The 20,698-nt window shown below is 34.7% G+C and overlaps 1 protein-coding gene across 1 annotated transcript in view; it reads right to left on the bottom strand.

Annotated features, from left to right (window-relative positions):
- PDS5A (PDS5 cohesin associated factor A) overlaps positions 1-20,698 on the bottom strand; it is a 163,809-nt gene that overhangs the window by 25,888 nt on the left and 117,223 nt on the right. The window contains exons 16-22 of the mRNA XM_012644468.1: positions 20,193-20,308; positions 12,536-12,641; positions 10,637-10,797; positions 7,445-7,568; positions 6,479-6,637; positions 4,065-4,133; positions 2,778-2,914 (exon numbers count right to left, since the gene is read on the bottom strand). Of these exons, the coding sequence (XP_012499922.1) occupies positions 2,778-2,914; positions 4,065-4,133; positions 6,479-6,637; positions 7,445-7,568; positions 10,637-10,797; positions 12,536-12,641; positions 20,193-20,308 (872 nt within the window). The remainder of the gene's footprint in view (positions 1-2,777; positions 2,915-4,064; positions 4,134-6,478; positions 6,638-7,444; positions 7,569-10,636; positions 10,798-12,535; positions 12,642-20,192; positions 20,309-20,698) is intronic.

Genomic DNA, 20,698 nt, shown 5'->3' with positions numbered 1-20,698 from the left:
ATTCTAGAAAATTTAATTTTAAAAAACTCCGAAGAATTAAAAATCACTTATCACCATTTAAAATCTATTTCCTACAAATTTTATTATGTATATATCTCTACACACATAGAAATCCAACAGAAATCCAGCTTAATCCTACATGTGCCTGCTGAAATGGCAGGGCGACAGTTAGGGAAGAGGTATCAGACAAATACTTAAAAGGAAAGGATAAGAAGATGAGAGCCACTGTTTGTCTTAGGTATTAGCTTCTGGGGTTTTCTTGTATTTGTAGAATGAAGTTTTCAAATGGAACCTATGAGGCCTTGGCATTCCTACCCCCATGCCATGACTTTTATTACCTAGATGGTAAATGTGACAATGAATGGGGTGGAAGGACAGGCTTTCTACTTCAACTTCTTTGTGGAACACAACACAGCTTTTATATTTTGATGACTTTAGGAAATGGAAGAAGGTACCCTGAACCCACTGGACTATTCCTAAGCATTCGAGAGGAGAAAACATGGCACTCTTAGACAACAGGACTGTTAATGTGAATACTGGTACACTGGGGAATCCACAAATGGCTTCTGTGGCAGATGACTCAGAAATGAAAATAATAGCTACTATCGAGTGCTTTCTCTGTGCCAGGCAGTGTGTGAAACACCTTTATCTCAACTAATTTTCACTCTATAAGGTGAGCAAATTGAGGCTTAGAGAAAATAAGTGTTTTATACAAGTTCACACAGCTAATAAACGGAGTGTAGAGTTGTACAAGTTTCTAATTCTCAAGCCCAAGCTAATATCATGCTATATATAATTTCTAATTAGGATCTAACATTCCATATGGGTGGTGTTCCATAGTTAACCATTCTATTTTTTTTTTGTGATGGTAAATAATGCTGGAATGAACATGTCTATGTTTATATTTTTGTAAATCATACAATCACTTTTATTATTTCATGATTTTAAAAAACAGTCAAAGGACTAAAAACATTTTTAAGGATCTAGATACAAAACACCCAATAGTCCTACAAAGACTGTGTCAATTTATACTCACAGGAGTAAGGAAGGAACCCATTTCCACAACCCCATTAAAAAAAATTTTTTTTTATTTGATGGGCAAAAGAGGTTTAAATTGTATTTGTTACATTAAGTGATGTTAAACTTTTTCAGGTAAACTGATAATATATAGTTTTCATCTCTATTTGAGACCCTTCATTTGTAAGAGCTCATTATTGTGACTCTGCTATATGCTGTATAGTTACCCCAAATTTAAAGCTTTGCATCATCCCTAACTCAGCTCTAATGATCAGTCTGTTGATAAAAGGCTATTTCTGGCTTATTCTATGATAACAATAATTTCTGTGGTTTTCTACAATTTACCAAAGCATTAAGTATCATCTATTGTAATTGCTCATCTCCTATCTCCTCCACTAGACCGCATGACTGCACATTCCTCGGAAGCGGGGAGTTTTGTATCTTCAAATAATGCGGCAGTGAGGCGCGGTGGTATGCGCCTGTAGTCCCAGATTCTTGGAAGGCAGAAGTGGGAGGATTCCTTGAGCCCAGGAGTTTGGGGCCAGCAACATAGTGAGAACTCATCTCTAATAATAATTTTAAAAATTAAAAATAAAGAACATAGCAATACTTAGTATCTGATAATGTTCAATAAATACTGAATGTATAAATGAATGATTAAACCTCTTTCCTCTAACACTGTGGTCCCCCAGGTCCCCCCAGTTCTACAGAAAAGTTGTCTTCCATCTTCCATAAAACTGTTCCCTGGTGCCAAAAAGGTTGGGGACCACTGCTCTAATACATATTTTCAAATAGGAAAATGGCCGAGCACAGTGGCTCGTGCCTGTAATCCCAGAGCTTTAGGAGGCCGAGGCAGGAGGAATCATTGAGGCCAAGAGTTCAAGACCGGCCTGGACAACACAGCGAGATCCCACTCTACAAAACATAAAAAAAAAGAAAAACTGCCAGATGTGGTGGCACACACCTAGAGTCCTAGCTACTTGTGAGTCTGAGGTGGGAAGGATTACTTGAGCCCAGACATTCAAGGTTGCAGTGAGAAATTGTGTCACTGAACTCCAGCCAGAGCAACAGAGTGAGACTCTGTCTCAAAAAAAAGGAATGCATCATAAGTAGAATTCTTTAGTTATCTCTGTTGGTGCTCTTGGGCCCTAGTAAAACAAGGATTTGAAAGAAACAAGGATCATGAAAAGTCGAGCTTTTGTTTCCATCTTAAAAGGAACAGAAATAAGATGGCAATTTTATACATTTGAAGAGTGAAAATGTGTAGAAATGTTAACAATTTTGTTTTCTTTTTGCATTTGTAGAATCACAAAGAGGCTTTGTCTCTCCCTTCTTTGAACCACAACTGAAATTTTAATTCCTTTCATGGCACTCAAGTCACTCCATTTATTTAATCACTTCACTGCAGGATAAGTTCCTGAAGGCAGGGACTTTTCTTGTCTGTTTTTGGTGCAATGCTTTTCATAGTATTTTGCAAAGAGTAGAAATTCAAAAAATACCTGTTTAATTGAACCAAATGTTCACACTAACTTTAACATTAGACTGTATGATTATGACTAAATATTTACTGGAAAAAAATTCATAGTCTCTAGGAGTAAAGAGTAATATACTAGTACAATGATGAACCCTGAGTATATAAAATTTAATTCCAGAGCACATGGTGAAATGACAACATTTAGTATTAATCAGGCAAATAATTCCTATGTAAACTCTACCAAAATTTCTGAGCTCAGAAAGCTGGAAATAAAGAAAAATCTCACCTGATCCTCTTTTGCTCTGTCAGGTCACCCTCACTAACCAACATCGCTGATAATAACCGAAGAGTTGAATTGGCAGATTTAGACTGGTTGTTTTTCATACCCAACAGCCACCTTACCAGAAGTTTAATTGCCTGTACCTATAAAATATTAACATGCTAAAAAAAGAAAGCAACTTAAAATTCCAATTAAAGGGAAGATCAATTTATACTAACTAGATTAATGAGATTATTTATCCTCAGCAGCAGCCACGTTTTATTAAACAAGTCTACTGGATAATAACAGTAATAATAAGAACTACTAGGTATTCTGCATTTAACCTGCACCACACACTTTTCTTAGAGCTATACATGTATTAACTTATTTAATATCCCACAAAACTCTATGAGGGAGGTAGTCTTTTTTCCTAATAGGTAAGGCAACTGAGACACATTACTGTGATAATTTGCTCAAAGTCTGGATGGATACAGAACTCAGGCTTTTCACACTTAAACACTTGTCTAAGATTTTTAGATTATTCAAAAATATATACTTTATATTGATTACAGTGATTAAAAACAATTTAGATAGGCTTTCATATTTTTTGTAGAACTGAAAAACTACTTTGAAGAAACCATCAAGTTTGATTCTGTCTCACTTGTTTTTTCTGACCAAAAAAATTGGCATTTCCATATTATTTGTAGTCATAATTAGTTGGAGACCTCTACTCAGAAGACTGTTACCAGTATATGTGAAAAAACTGGCCAAAAAAATTTAAGTAGTATTCACTATATATTTATTGACAACCTAGAAAAAAGGAATTGATAGAATATATGAAGACAATGAAGCTACACAAAGAGAAACAGATTATCAAAGATGATATAATCTCTTATTTTAAATCCCAAACCCACTTTAAAAATCACCTCACTGAGGTTTAATTTATATCTATCAAATGTCACCAATTTGGTGATAATCATCTATCTTTGCCAAGTTAATATTCATATGTTTGTAGATAGTAGTGGTGGGGTTAGGCTTGAGTTGCTTTGAGCATCAATATTCTACAATCAATCTCTGTGTAAGACAGCCTCGATGAGACTGTTTTAACAGGCAGAAGACACTGATGTATATGTATGCAATAAATAATAACAACTACAATATCCCCGAGAAACAAATAACTTTTTGCTAAGGATTTTAAGATAAAGTACTTCATTAAAAAATGCTTGTTAACTATTAGGTTAAAAAAAAAAAAAAGGATACCTACAAACGTTCCTTTTTTCAACATAAAGGTTATCAAGACCTACACAAATTTACCTTTGCCAGTACTTCAGGGGAAACCTCTTCATCTGGAGACCATAATTTTCCATTCTTTTCACCTGTAGACTGTAGACAATTGAATAAATTTAGCTTTTAGAAAGAAAAAATTTTAAGTTTTTGCTCATTAAGTTTTTCATGCTAATTAACACAGGCTCTGAATAACCTATAGGAAACTCATGAACCAGAACTTAGAAAAGAACAAAGTTGGAAGATGCATACTGTCCAATTTTGAAACTTACTATACCTATAGTAATCAAGATAGTATGGCTGGTACAGGCATAAGAATAGACATATTGACCACAGGAACAGAATAGAGAACCCAGAAAACACTTGTATATATGGCCAATTTGTTTTTTACAAGGGGGCCAAGACCAATCTTTGGGAAAAGAACAGTCTCTTCAACAAATGATGCTGGAAAAACATATCCACAAGCAAAAGAATGAAGCTGGACCGCTATCTAATATCATATACAAAAATTAACTCAAAATGGACCATCTTAATTTAAGAGCTAAAACTATAAAACTCTTAGAAGGTGACATAGGGGAAATCTTCATGATCTTGGATTTGGCAAATATCTGACAAGGGTTTAATATTCAGAACATGTAAAGATCTGTTAAAACTTAGCAATAACAAATAATCCATCTAATTGCAAAATGGTACTGTAAAATTAAAAAATAATGCAATTAAAAGTGGGTAGAGCACTTTAATAGATAGCTCTCCAAAGAAGACATACAGATGGCAAATAAACACACAGAAAAGATCCTGAACATACTATTCATTACTAAACCGCAAATTAAAACCACAATGAGATATTACTTCACATCTACTAGGATGGCTATCATTTTTAAAAAAAGGAAAATAACAAGTGTTGTTTAAGATGTGCAGAAACTGGAACCCTCATGCTTTGCTGGTGGGAATGTAAAATGGTACAGCCACTGTGGAAAATAGTCTGGTGGTTCCTCAAAAAGTTCAATTATAGAATGACCATGTGATCCTGCAATTTTACTCCTAGGCATATACTCAATTAATGAGAAAACAGGGACTCAAATGTTCATATCAGTATTATTCACAATAGCTAACCGGTGGAAATAACTCAAAGGTCCATCAACAGATGAACAGATAAATGTGGAATATATTAACATACAAGGAAGATTATTCAGCCATAAAAGGAATGAAGTTTGGATACATACAACAACATGGATGAGCCTGGAAAACAGGCCAAGTGAAATAAGCCAGACACAAAAAGACAAATACTATATAAGAGATATCTAGAATAAGCAAATTCATACAGCCAGAAAGAATAAAGGTTACGAGGGGCTAGGGTAGGGCGGAATGGGGATTTATTGCTTAAAGAGTACATAGTTTCTGTCTGGGGTGATAAAGTTCTAGAGGTGGATGGTGGTGGTGATTAGGCAACCATGTGGAGATATATATATAAAATGTCAATGAATTGCACAGTTAAAGTGGCAAATTTTACATTACATATATTTTACTATAATAAAGACTCTTAAAATATGACCTATCAACAATTAAGTCGCCATCTCAGAGGTGTCTTAAATTTCACATTTGTTGACAGCCACATCTATCAAGAGTGCACACAACAGCATGGATGTGTGGGATGGGAAATGAGACCTAGGTCATGTTCTTCCCTCCTTGTCTACTGCATTCAAAAGGTGGGGGATGTGGGTACAGAAGGTGCACTAGAGGTGCCTTTCTTTTTAATTTCCTGATACTGAGGGCTCAAGACTACTAGAATATGTGGGTGGGTTAGAGATGTTTGGATAAGTTGGATTTGTGGTCAGTAAGCACTTAATTGAAAGTCATATACAATAACCCAGCACATAAGAATAGTTTGTGTCTATTCAATTACTCTCTAATTTAGATACATTTGGTAAAGTAGTGATTCATAACCAAGAGGTGTTTCAGAAATCACTCAGGGAGAGTTTTCAATATATACATTCATGGGTTCAAATTCACAGGTAATAAATCAGAATATATACACACACAATTCAATGAATCTAGTGCCAAAAGTGCAATGTAGTCAAAAAACTAGTCAAAAATCAAACCTACTTACATTTTAACAATGTTTAATAAAACAAAATTCAAGCACTCCAGAAAATTGTAAACTGTACTTCAAAGGTCAGGATAATTAGCATCTGACTTACATATTTTATTTAATGATTCTCCCATCTCATCTTCTCATTTTTTCTTTCTTAAATGTTAAGTTCTATCAATAGCTACCCTGAAATCAGGAAGTCATTTGGAAATAAATAAATAAGAAGGGCTAATATACAATAATTTAAAAGGAAAAGAGAATTTATTATAGAGAGAAATGGAAGTGTTTCTGTGATAAACAAAGATGTAAACAGTCTTAATCTCACAATTCTAAATTTAATAAATGAGGAACTTACCCTGTCATTCATTAGCAGATCTTTCACAATAAAATTTGCTACTACAGATTTCATTGGGGAGGCAAACTGATCTGGTGCTAACATAGAAATGTGGCCCAATGAAACTAATGGAGTTATAAGTTGTTCTGGTACATCAGCATTCAGACTCCTACTGAGTGGCTATCAAAATAAAACAGACAAAATTACCCATTTGTTTCATAAACATACAGACATTCTACAGAAACAGTAAATTTTCCTGAGTCCTCCTGAATCTATTATGCCCAAACCAATCTGTTTTAATGATATAACTAACTTCAACCACATTAGACACTTGCTTCTTAATTCACCTATTAAAATTTTATGACTGACATAATGTAGCAAAAAAAGAAAAAAAAATAAAGCCTATTAAAAGAAGTAAAAACAAGAATGTTTCTGATTCATCAGATCAGCATTATTTTCAACCCATCTACAACAAAAAGTTTGCTATGCTGGTGAATTTCTTATCCTGTCGGACATTTTAAATGACCTTAAATCATAAAAATAAGAATTCACTGGGTTCTGTTCACACTGTCTCCAATACCTTTCTAACACAAAATCAGGCCAAAGAGTACATGTAAAGAAAGGGAAACAAGATTAACTTTCAGATAGGGTTGTTAGGTACTTTAAACTGGGTTGTTAAAAGCCATCTACTAAACACTTTCTGAGCATAAATGGACAACTGAACCTAAAAGGCTAAAATTAAGTAAAATGTTCTAACACAGACATACAACATCCTTCAATATGAAGCATTTGAACATATAACCTGACCTAAAGCCTGGAAATACATTGCTGAATAAAATAGACAGAATCCCTGCTCCCAAGGAATTTATGTTTTAGGGTAGGACTACCTATAAATAGCTTAAAAAAAAATTAGCTCCCATCTTCATCAAACCACAAAGCTTTAAAAAATAAAGACCAATATAAACACATCCTATGTCTTATATATACCTCAAAAATCTGTGCAAGCTGGACTTCTTTATTTGAGAATATGGCGTGTATACAGTGCACAGCCTGTTTTGCTTGGTGTGGAGTACCCCTCTTTGCTTTTTGATGTAAAATGGGAATTAAGGTCCTGCAAAAAAAATATATAGTTTTTTTTTTTTAAAGTCCATAAACCAACAAATATTCTTTTGGTTGTCTCCCATTTCCCTTATTTGGATGTATGCTAGTAGAGAAGCCTCTCCTAAAATTTATCTGATCTATAGAAAGATTTAAAGCTCCCTCTCTGTCCCCAAGTAGAATCCAAGAAATACAATACCTCAAGAAGAAGGTTACTTCAGGAGACAATTTTCATTTTAAAGCTACCTCACGAATATAGAAAAAGAACAAACAAGCCACCCTTAATTTATAATCTAAAGCTTGTCCCATGACCTATTTTTTACATTTACACTCTAAGTAGGTATTCCTAATTTTGTAGCTCCCTTTTATAAGCCCCTTCAGTTATTTCAAAGTAGCCACGGAAAAAGAATAGCAAAAGGCCAAGTTTTATTAAACACCTGAAATATTAATACCAGTGAAAGAAAATATGCAAAGACACAGACACATATTTATTGGCAGAATGGTAATAAGACCACCTGAACATATCTATACCTAATAAGAAAAATATCTAATTATTGAGTACACGTGCCAGGCATCATTCTAGGTGTTTTTTACCTGCATTAATTCACCTAATGTTCGTAACTATCCACACTGGACTATTTTAACGCCATTATACAGATGAAAAAAGTGAAGCACAAAGATGTTATTTAAGCCTCCTAAGATGACAAAGGAAGGAAATGGTAGAGTTGGGATTTGAAGATAACCATTTCTTCCAAAATCCATACATTTAACCTCTCTGCTGATATGGAAGAGTAATCTAAAACTGTCTTCCTATAAAATATGGAAAAATGTATTACAGTCTTAAAGCATTAAATATAGATGAAATGGAAAAAAATTAGAATGAAGAAAATAACATGTTTATATGAACCTGTAAGAAACAAGACATACAGATCAAGTAGATGAACATTCATAAATGTTATACATATCAAAATATTAATAGTGAAACTGTTCCTTAATATTTTCCAGTTTCAGTGTTTTACAATGACCTTAGAAGTATTTACATAATCAGAAGAAAATTTGTAAGACAAAATAAAAATTTAAGGAAAGATACTTGGCATACACTTAATACAATTAGAAAAGATCCTGTTTTATAGATTATAAAGTCAGTTATATCAAATGCAATGGTGACATTGGCCCTCTTATGATAATGAAAGGCTAGATATCAAAAGGAATACTGCAGGCCCCAGGCCATGCACCTCAACCAAAAACTGGAATGTATGCTAGTTAGTACAGGTTTGATTTGACATTTGTGATTTTGCCTCAAGTTTCTTTCTATGGAGGTTTGGGATTAGGAGTCAGGGGTTTCCATGCTCAACTAGCCTTCCTTAATTAAGCTCTTGATTGAGCTTCTAAATAAAAGTTGTCTTTCCTCTCCCCTGTTTAGTCTTCCTTTCACAAACTCACTTTCCTGAGTAACATTTCTTGGAACACTTGTGAGTAACAAAGTAAGATATACTTTTTTTTTTTTTTTTTAGACAGAGTCTCATTCTTTTGCCCGGGCTAGAGTGCCGTGGCGTCATCCTAGCTCACAGCAACCTCAGACTCCTGGGCTCAAGCGATCCTTCTGCCTCAGCCTCCCAAGTAGCTGGGACTACAGACATGTGCCACCATGTTCGGCTAGTTTTTTCTATGTATTTTTAGTTGTCCAATTAATTTCTTTCTATTTTTAGTAGAGACGGGGCCTCGCTCTTGCTCAGGCAAACAATCCGCCCGCCTCGGCCTCCCAGAGAGCTAGGATTACAGGCGTGAGCCACCGCGCTCGGCCAAGATATACTTTTAATCAAACTGTTATTAATTTTTCATAGCCAAATGAAATGATAGAAAAATCAACTTTAACCTCTCTCTTTTCCTAGAGTGCTACAATCCAATGATGCCATCAGGATTATTACTGAAGTGCTTAATATTGTGCTTTTCTGCTTTCCAGTTATTATATCCTTCCTTTCCCATTGGTCTAAAGAAAAGGAGGTTTTATTCCTTATATCCAAAGTTAACTCTTCCACCTATACCCATCTTTCTTCTGCTTCCTTTTGTTTCATGACTTATTTTTTTATATTTACCCTCTAAGTAGGTATTCCTAATTTTGCAGTTCCTTTTTCTAACTCTATCCCTTAAAAAATGTATAGTTTTTCCTACCTTGAAAAACTCACCAGAAACTTTATCCCACTGTGTATAAAGTCTATTATCTCTAGAATATAAACTCCTTAGGGCAGGGACTAACTGTCGTAATTCTTTTGTATTAGCCAGTACAGTACTGAGAATGAAGAGAATGTATAAGAAATATTGAATTATTTCACAAATTGAACTATTGGCTCACAAATTTAATACAAACTTTAGGAGTCTACTTGTCCTATTATCATCTTGTGAAGAAAAACCAGTATGTATTTGGATATACAATGAACTACTTGCATACACTCTGAACACCTGATTCAACAGTTATCAGCAATGTATTCTTTCTCCAAAAGATGTCTCCTAGATATTTTAAGTATAAATATAAACTCTAAGCACAAGTTTGACCCTAACAAGATTCCAAAGTGAAAATACCAAAATGTACTTCATTCTTATGAGAAGAAAGCTGATCTAGAGGAAGTGGTCAAAGTAACAAACATATCACTGTCAACAACCAAGCAACTAATAAATATTTTACTAAGCACATTATTTGATTGCCTTATTCTTTGGTGGGTTAGGAAGGTGGTAGTTATTGAATTTATAATACAGTTAGAAAAAGATGAATATATACAGATTAGAAAGATATATTAATCACAAATATAATAAAACACGAAATTCTGTGATAACTTTTGATTATTAATATCTTAAAATCATTCTGTGATAAACAGCTTCAGTTTGTTACTCTACCTATATTCTAATGGTGGGGGAGGGATGTGAGGCAAGGGACAGACAAAACAGAGGAGGATACAGAAAAGTAGCTTCTAAATAAAAGTTGTCTTTCCTTTCTCCTAGCTTCCTACATGAAAGGAAAACAATGATTCCATGGCTCCCATACTTAGCAACCTTTATGTTTACGAAGAGAGAAAATACACTCACGATCGTATCTGGGGAAGGTCTGTTTCTATTTTGTGGCCGGTATTTCTAAAAATTTGTATAGCAGCTTCTGCCACTTTGTCATCTTCCATTCTTAGGCACTGTAACAAGGACTCATACGTCTCTGCAGAGTGGAACGAGGTAGGGTGTGTGAAAGACAGAACCTGGAGGAATAGATACAGCTTTAGAAGTACAGACAATGGTTTTAATCCATTAAAAAAGGAGAATTACTTTCCGCAATAAATAAAATTTAAAATTCCAGGGTACATATGCTAGCTACACAGAATAGAGATTACATCTCTTAGTCTCCCTTGCAGTTAGTTGTGGCTAATGACACATTAACAGAAATACTATGTGGTAGCTTCCAGTTACTTCCTGAGACAGTTGATACAGCCTCTGCCCTATTTTCTTCTTCACCTCTTACTCTATTCTGCTACTTAGAATGCAAAAAACATGGCTCCATTTTTAGAGTGTGATTTCCAATATTAATAACAATTATCAGTTTGAAAATATATTGTATTTAGGTAAAGGAATGTGTATAGTTGAAATAAAAGCTCCATACTTAGTGACTCAATCTTTGTGTAATGTAAACAAAATCCTGAGAGCTTTATTTGACTGGCAAAAAGAAAATCTATGAGCAAGTATTTTAAGTGAAATTTATCAAAAAGTCCTTTTATCATAACTATCAACAAAAACATTATACAATTTTAATTATGATTATAATATATAATTATTCTCTCATTTATTATGACAGGAACCCCAGCCTATCCTTAAGGAATTTTCAGCATGTTATATATGACGTGTCTACAAAGTTTACCTTCTAAAAGTTTAAACAATTGAGTTCAGGAATAAGGGCTTAAAAGTAGAGAGGCAAGGAGAAGAGGGAACCAAGCATTAACTTACTCAATAAACATTTATTTAATGGGTCATAAAATGCAGAGAAATTTGGTGAGGTTTGGAGTGATAATATTTAGTTATGTGATTTTATTTACAGAAAAATGGAAAATTACATTTGAAAAACAATAAAAGTCAATCCATTAAAAACATTTATCTTCACTTGTAAAACTACTTAAAAATAAATCAATTATTAAAAATATAATTAAAATCTTATTCATGGGCATCTTGTCCATTCTTTCAATGAAATGGTATTTAAGATCCATCACTCTCTTTTCTAGCTAGTGTTCATTGCAGTGGTTTGTCTCTCTCCTTCAGTTTATGTTGCAATGGTCCCAGTGTCCCTTTGCTGTCAATATCTTCCCCTCTTTACTCTACTGCAAGCTCTATGACGCGCTGGTTGAAAGCCAGGCTAAAAGCCTCTGAGGGTACCTTTCTGCTCCAGTGGCATTCCACAATCTGGAACCAACCTTTTTCTCCAGTCAGGCCAGTCTCCCAAGGATTTCTCAAATATGCCAAGACCTAGTCCTTTTGATGACATTTGTTCTCCCTAGATTAAGTAGTATTGTGTCCACAAAGTCAAGTCACCTGGCTCTTACTAATTGCTCAATTCGCTGAATTCTTTGGCATCTATTATGATTACAAGTTGTTGAATAATTTGCTAATCAGACATGCCGTCATACAGTAATTACAGTCAGCAGTCCTACTGCCCCAGATGCACGTTCTTTGAAAGTTAACACTAGATTATTTAGCGTACAATGTTACAAGAGTAGCAGGCAAGCAAATAATGAATGAAACAGCAAAACCAAAAAATATTTTATAATGCAAAATAATTATTTTACATGATTCTGACGTAAAAACAATATTTTATGTAATCTGATTTCTAAGACAAATTTTTAATCTTTCAAATAGTTTCCAATGAAATAAGCCTGATTTTTGCATATCCTGAAAGGACTGCCAATTATGACCCTATGGAAATACATGGAAAGAAAACTCTTTCAAAAATACCTTAAGAAGTTCAAGCCCTGAACGAATAGCTGTGTCTGGACTTACACCCTCCTCTTCATCATCTGCTGTCCCCTCTATTGATTTATTCATCAATTTTACTAGTGCACTATTAAAAGAAGAAAATGTAAATTAGTAACAATACTTGATTAATAACTGTATTCCAATTGCACTGTGACAGAATATATACAGAATATTAAAAGATCACATTCAAAGAAGTTTGTGTGGGGAAAGAAGTGAAAATCTGTCTTCTATTTGACAGCTGAGTGTCCTTTTTAGTTTAACCCCCTAAAAAATTTAATGTGTAATAAAACCTCTACTAAAAAATAACAAAACTAAATGATATAACATACTAGTAATATATTTTGTAAGCATAAGCGATTTAATATTCATTTCCATATATAAAGGGATCATTTTCAGTTTCCCGAATGGGCAAATGACAATTCACTCAAAACAAAATACAAATAGTACATATATACATGGACAAATGTATTAAATTAATCACTGGCAATTTACAGAATCAGTAATTTTATTTCTAGAGATTTATAGCAAAAAAGCAATTCATCACTCATAATCAGATTCATCAGTCAGAAATTATATAATTGCCCAAAATCATGGAGTTAGTTTTTCAAACTACTACCACAAAACGGAATATTACCTGGTCAATAAAAATCAGACTATGCAGCAACATTGTACTATTATAAGTTAAAAAAAAATGTGTTTTATTTTGAGATTCTATTTACACATCAGTAAACTGATGAAGGTACTACCTTATTACAAGAATATTAAACTATTACAACAAATAACCTAGTACATAGCAAATATTCAAATAAAGATTTGGGTTAAATTTTTTTCCTTTGGTATTATTTAAGTACAAAATATACATAGGGGCTAGACACGGTGGTTCACTCCTGTAATCCTAGCACTGTGGGAGGCCAAGGCAGGAGATTATTTGAGGTCAGGAGTTTGAGACCAGCCTGAGCAAGAGTGAGATCCTGTCTCTACTAAAAATAGAAAAAATCAGCCAGGTGTGGTGGCATGCACCTCTACTCCTAGCTACTCAGGAGGCTGAGGCAGGAGGATAGCTTGAGCCCAGGAGTTTGAGGTTGCTGTGAGCTATGATGATGCCACTGCACTCTAGCCTAGGCAACAGAGCAAGACTCTGTCTGTAAAAAAGAAAGGAAAAAAAATAGGATACAGATGTTGAAATTTAAACTAATTTTAGCACTTTTATTTCCCCTTCTATATCACAAGATTTAAAAATTCATTAATATCTTCAGATAATACAGTAACTTTTCTTTGAAAAACAACTTGGTAAGTGTGTGTTTGTGAACATTAGCTTTACGTATAATGTATATACCATATAATCTGCCTACTTAAAATGTACAATTTGGTGGTTGTAGAATATTCACAGGAATGTGCAACCATGAGCTCCTTGCTGAACACACTCCCTCACTGTCCTAAGCCAAACCCCTCACCCACCAGCAGTCACTCCCCATTTACTCCCGACTCCCCCCAGCCCTGGGCATTCACTAATCTATTTTCTGCCTGTATAAATTTGTCTATTCTGAACATTCCATATTAATGAAATCATAAAATATGTGGTCTCTGTAACCACCTTTCACTTAGCATGTTCTCGAGGTTTATCCATGTTATAGCATGTATCAGCATATCATTTTTTATTTCCAAATAATATTCCAGTATATGGATATAAGAAAATTTATTAATCCATTCAACAGTTGATGAATATTTAGGTTGTTTCCATTTCTTTTGCTATTACGAATAATGTTCCTGTAAACATTTATGCTCAGGTTTTGTATGAACACAGATAAATATTTTCATTTCTTTTGAGCATGAACTTAGGAATGGAACTACTGGGTCATGTGATAACTCTATGTTTAACTTTTCTGAGGAACTGTCAAACTGTTTTCCAAAGCAGCTCCGCCATTTCACATTCCTACTATTAATAGCAATATATGAGGGTGCCAATTTTTCCACATCTTCACCAATACATCTTTTTATTATAATCATTCTAGTGGTACTGAGGAGATACACACACATGTATATAACATTCCCATATCCCCCAAAAAATTGCCTGATATCCCCCTTTTGCATTCGACCTCTCCCTCTTTCCACACGGGCAACCACTGATTGGTTTCTGTCACCAAGGTTTTCTAGAATTTCATATATTTTGTGTCTGACATTGTCTACATGACATAATGCTTTCAAGACTCATCCATGTTGTTGCACATTATCAGAGTTTGTTTCTATTACTGAATAGAAAGAAACAAAAATTCCATTGTATGAATTTACCACAGCCTGTGGGTACTTCTGGGTACTTTTAGTTTACAGATACTATGAATAAAGCTGCTAAAATAAGTACAAGTCTTTATGAGAGTGTATGTTTTCTTTCCTCTTAGGCACATAGCTAGTACTAGGATTCCTGGGTTGGATGGTAATGTTACGTGGACATTTATTGTTATAAGGAACTATTTTCCGTCTCACCAAGACCTGGTTTGGTGAGTCCATATGGCCCCTCATCAACACTTGGGATAGTCAGTTTCTTTAATTTTAGCCATTCTAGCGGGTGTGTAGTGGTATTTCTCAGTATAATTTCAACTTGCATTTCCCTAATGAGGAATAGTGTTGACTGTATGTATCTTATTGGTAAAGTGCCTGTTCAAATATTTTGACCATTGTAAAATCAAGTCCTTTGTCTTATTGAGTAGTCAGAGTTCTTTACATATCCTCGATATAATCCTTTATCAAATACATACTTTTCAAGTATTTTCTCTTATCTATGGCTTGATATTTTTTTTCTTAACAGTATCTTGCAGAGAGAAAAAAAAGTATTTTTTTCAATGCTTGTGCTTTTATGTTCCATCTAAGAAATCTGTCTAATGTATCTTGTTTTCTGAAATTTTTAGCTCTGATATTATATATTTTCAAAAACTGCTTCCAATTTGAGAAAAAATATTCCAAATTAAGTTTATTAAGAAATCCTATTAAACAATGCATGAATTTAACAAGATTATAAGTACGTTTGAAAAATTTATCAATGTATCTGACTACTTATGATAGGTTCCATGTATACACTTATTTAGTAAGTACTTATTGACTACCTATCATTTTCCAAGTCTTATCGTCTATAATGGAAATACAGAGCAAAACATGACAGAAATCATCTCTGCTTTCACTGCAATGTTGGTAATCACCACTGTAAGTCAAGGAGCCATAAAAAAAAGACCCAAGTCTTAAAACCAGGATTGTAGTCTTACCTGTTATAAGACTACAATCTTTCCTCATTTATACATTAGTTAAATAATATATCCTCCATATACTTCACAGGGGTATCATCAAGCAAAAGTTCATCACCAGACCACCTACCTCTTCAAAACTGCTTGGGAAGTCTGCGTTCCTTTCTCTCCTATGCTGTTCAACAACTGTTACAAACCCTCACCTTTCTAACTCAGGTCTAAATCCTTCCATTGAGCAGACAATCTCATCTTTAGCATAAGGGAGAATAATGGAGTCCTTGAGTAAAAACTCTTCTAATTTTCCAGACTTTATCTTCTACCTTCCTTTAATGTGTGTCTATTATTTCATCATGTCATAAGGTAAGTTGTCCTTCTTCCTGTTCTGCTTCCTTAGGAATGTTGCTCCATCATAGTCATATTCCCCTTCCCTCATCTTCGATTTCTTTTCTTTTCAATAATATTCAAAATTCTTTAGTTAAAAACAACAGCAAGACTCTTCTTCATGCTTACTCCCTTTCCATTATCTCCTTTTTCTCCCCCTTCCTCCTTTTTTTTTTTTTTGACACACGGCTTTACTCTGTTGCCCGGGCTAGAGTGCCGTGGCGTCAGCCTACCTCACAGCAACCTCAAACTCCTGGGCTCAGCCTCCCAGCATGCGCCACCATGTCCAGCTAATTTTTTCTATTTTTAGTTGCCTGGCTAATTTTTTTCTATGTTTTAGTAGAGACGGGATCCTCACTCTTGCTGAGGCTGGTCTCGAACTCCTGACCTCAAGTAATCCTCCTGCCTCAGCCTCCCAGAGTGCTAGGATTACAGGTGTGAGCCACCACGCCTGGCCCTCTCCTTTACTTTTTATAGCTAAACTGTATACACTGGTCGTCCGCCCATTTCAGTTTATCTCCTAAAACAGAGTTTGGAAGTGTGACAAGGTTATTGATATCTTTGATTGTCTCAAACCTCAGGGTAGCCAAGTGGGACCTAATGGGTTCCTACTGAGCTAGGCCAGTTAACACCAGGCTTGAGCAGTCTTCTCTGTTCAAATATTATCTATCATTTTCTCTGTGTACCATAATGTAGATGTTGGGAAGCACTGTCTGATGTCTCTCTGAATCCACGGTACTCTGGATTTGCCCCTGCTACCTCACAGAAACTGTTCTGACCATTGTGATTTTTTTCCTTTTCCTAATCTGACCCCTCCAGCTTTTAGGCTCTCTTTTAGCTCCTGTGACATCACTTTTTTCTGATTTTTACTTTGCCCCCCTCAAAATTTTTTTTTAAACAATGAATTCTGTATCTTCCGGTAGACCCTTAATTACTAATTTCCCTGAGGATTTGGTCTTCCACCTTTTTCTTTTTAAAACTTTACCCTCTCTCCTAGGTTTCAACCATTATCACAATGACTACTTCATTTTCAAACTACCTATAGAACATTAACTAACTGTAGCATATGTACATTAATTTCTATGGATATATATGTCTGGGGGAAAAAACTTAGGAAATAAAAGGTTACATTTAGAATGATTTTCTACTATCCCCAATCCTTGCTTTCAAAATCCTATATTTCTGTTAAAGTACATGCAATTTTAAAAATATTTCTTGATTGCTTTTCCTTTTATTCTTTTGTATCTGCTAGTTTTTGTTCCTGGAATCGTTACTAACATTTATTCAGCACTTAATATATGTGAGGCATTATGCTAAGAGTTTTACACATTCATATATTATTTAAGCCTTTTGATAACTCTAGTGAGTAGTAATTATTGTTGTCCTTATTGTAAAGACGAGGAAACGGAAGCTCAGAGTAGCTTAAATAATGTATCCTAGGACACAGGGCTGCTTACCTGCACCACACTTCCCCTGCAATCCTCACTGGGATAATCCCTATAATTCCTACTATCTTTCACTACGCATCCTAACTGCTGCATTATTTCAGGAGCCTTTGCTAACAATTAACCCATCCCACACAAGTTGGGTTATGTAATCTTCCCCAATTACTCAATGTACTTTACAAATCACTCCATTTTAGTAAGTTTATGTTAAATGAATAAATCTTATATCTGTAATTTAATATTCCATGAAGATTTGATTACATGGAAGGATTATATGACTTATTTCTCACTAAAATTTATAAATTGACATTTGCATAAAATTATTCTATTAGAAATCTTAACCATAAGTTGCTTTCTCTGAGCCCAAACAACTCATGATGCTACTGAAAAAACTGAGTTTTTGGTCTTTTCACAGTGGAGATCTAACACTAGCTCATAATTTGCTGAAGTAATGAAACCCGGTGAGGCTTCATGGGGGACTTGATTTCCTAATGCTATTACATGTCTCTTTCAAAGTTAATATGTGTAGGCAAGAGTGCCTACTTTTACTGTATTATACCCTTGATCTATCCTATTAAAATCAAATGGTTAATCCTAGCACTCTGGGAGGCCGAGGCCGGCGGATTGTTTGAGCTCAGGAGTTCGAAACCAGCCTGAGCAAGAGCGAGACCCTGTCTCTACTAAAAATAGAAAGAAATTAATCGGATAACTAAAAATATATAGAAAAAATTAGCCGGGCATGGTGGCGCATGCCTGTAGTCCCAGCTACTCGGGAGGCTGAGGCAGAAGGATTGCTTGAGCCCAGGAGTGTGAGGCTGCTGTGAGCTAGGCTGACACTATGGCGCTCACTCTAGCCCGGGCAAAAAGAGTGAGACTCTGTCTCAAAAAAAAAAAAAAAATCAAATGGTACAGAGCAAAGGACAATGACATGGAAAATAACACATACATCTAGGTTTAAGTTATGATTTTTGACAATACTCAGCTGTGAACAGACCAATGATTCCCTTAAAACTTTATATCCTTAGTTTCCTTATTTGCAAGTAAGAAAATAAAAGGATAAGGAAATCTTTTTAAAGTAGTCAATTCTGACTTGATTTTTGTATACTGGTGAATGATAGGGGTCTACTTTCATTCTTCTGCATGTGGCTTTCCAGTTTCCCTAGCACCATTTATTGAAGAGAGTGTCTTTTCCCCATTGTATGTTCTTAGCACCTTTGTAAAAAATTAGCTGGTTGTAAAAGCATGGATTTGTATCTGGAGTCTCAGTGTGACAGAGGCCTTCTGCAAGTCAATGAGAGAGGTTTCAGAAAAAAAATCAAACTTGTTGATATACCTTGATCTTAGGCTACAGCCTCCAGAACTGTAAAAAATTATTTCTGTTGTTTAGGCCATCCAGTTTTTGGTATTTTGTTATGGCAGCCCTAGCAAACTAATTCAATCAGTATGTGATACAACCACAGCAGTGATTTACATAACGTGAAATAATGGCTTGGGCACTAGAACTGATTCTGAATTCTAGGCTGTTTGGAAAAGAACCAAATACTACTTAACCCAGCACAGAAAGAGATATATAGCGTATCCACTGCAAAAATGACTAATGTAAGAGAAAATCACCCACCGAAGTTTATAACAGGAAATCATTAGAACCACCTGAAATGTCTGAAATTATGGGAATAGTTAATAAAAATCAATTGCTGTCATTTAATGTTTATGATGGTAAGCTGCTTACTCTTTCTGTCATCCAGGCTGGATGGAGTACAGTGGTTCCATCATAGCTCAATGCAGCCCTGAACTCCTACACTCAAATGATTCACCTCAGCCTCCTGGGAAGCTAGGACTACAGGCACCTACCACCATGCCCGGCTAATTTTTTAAATTTTTTGTAGAGATGGGGTCTTGCTATGTAGTTCAGGCTGGTCTTGGACATCTGCCTCAAGCAATCCTCCTGCCTTGGCTTCTGAAAGTGATAGGATTATAGGCATGAGCCAGTGCCTGGCCTTAGGCTGCTTACTTTTTAAATATTATCTCTAATTCTCATAATCATCAAATGAGATTTGTATACCCACACTGAAGTAGAAAATAAATGAAAACTCAGATAAACTAGAGTTTTTCCAAAGCCACGTTTACATTTGAAACCAGATTTATCTAATGACAATCTTGTCCTCTTTTCTACAACACACATTCTGTTCTGAGACATCAAGTGAACAGTGCTATAATACGTGCTACAGAATATTATGTGGCCATTAAAATGTTTTCAGAAAATTCAGAGGTTGGTTGATATCCACATAGATCTAAAATTTTCTTCTTTCTACCTATCTCTATGTTCTAGGTTTTCTTTAATGAGCACAGATAAGCTAAAAATAAACACAAGAACGCTTCAAAAATGAACAGCATTAATTAAAGCCAAAGATCATAAAAGTGAATAGAACTTTCAAGCTGAATGATGTATGCGTCTGCCATTACAAAGAGGTATTCTGAGAAGCTTTTTAAGTCTGTTTAGGGGCCCAAAATTTGAATTTACTACACTGTTGTTTCATATTAAAATCTATTTTTGAGAGAATTTATTTCCTAGCTTACCTTATGGCTTCTGAATCAATGTGCACAGGTGCAATTCTTTCCAACAGAAATTTGACCATCTCTAGAAAAGGATTTGTTGGCTGCTTAGGATTTGCAAGTTTCCGGGCTATTTCTCTCTATAGAAAGAAAATAGTTTTACCATAAGTATGATTTGTTTCCATGTTTTTCAAAATAAAAATGATTGATAAAAAAGCATTTAAAGATTCAAAGCCAGCATAATTGAAAAAAAGTTTTCTGTGTTAGACCCTGCCTAAAATTTATGCATTCATTGAGCAATCACTGCAAAACCTGGACAGTGGAGAACAGAAAGGGAATGATGTGGTCTCTGAGTGAATTCTGCCTTGTCTCATATTTCTCCCATGAAATTATTGTTTAGTGTAACCACATTTTTTAATTCGGAAAAAAATAAAAACAAAACAATTTGCAATTTTATCGGTATGTTTTATTGGTTTTTACTATTTCATAATTTGAAAGAATACTGCATTTTGTTTCAATTAATTTCACTT

This window comes from Propithecus coquereli, unplaced genomic scaffold, assembly GCF_000956105.1.
Source record: "Propithecus coquereli isolate 6110/MARCELLA unplaced genomic scaffold, Pcoq_1.0 Scaffold213, whole genome shotgun sequence".
Classification (NCBI taxonomy): domain Eukaryota; kingdom Metazoa; phylum Chordata; class Mammalia; order Primates; family Indriidae; genus Propithecus; species Propithecus coquereli.
This window is presented reverse-complemented; position numbering and strand designations above follow the sequence as displayed.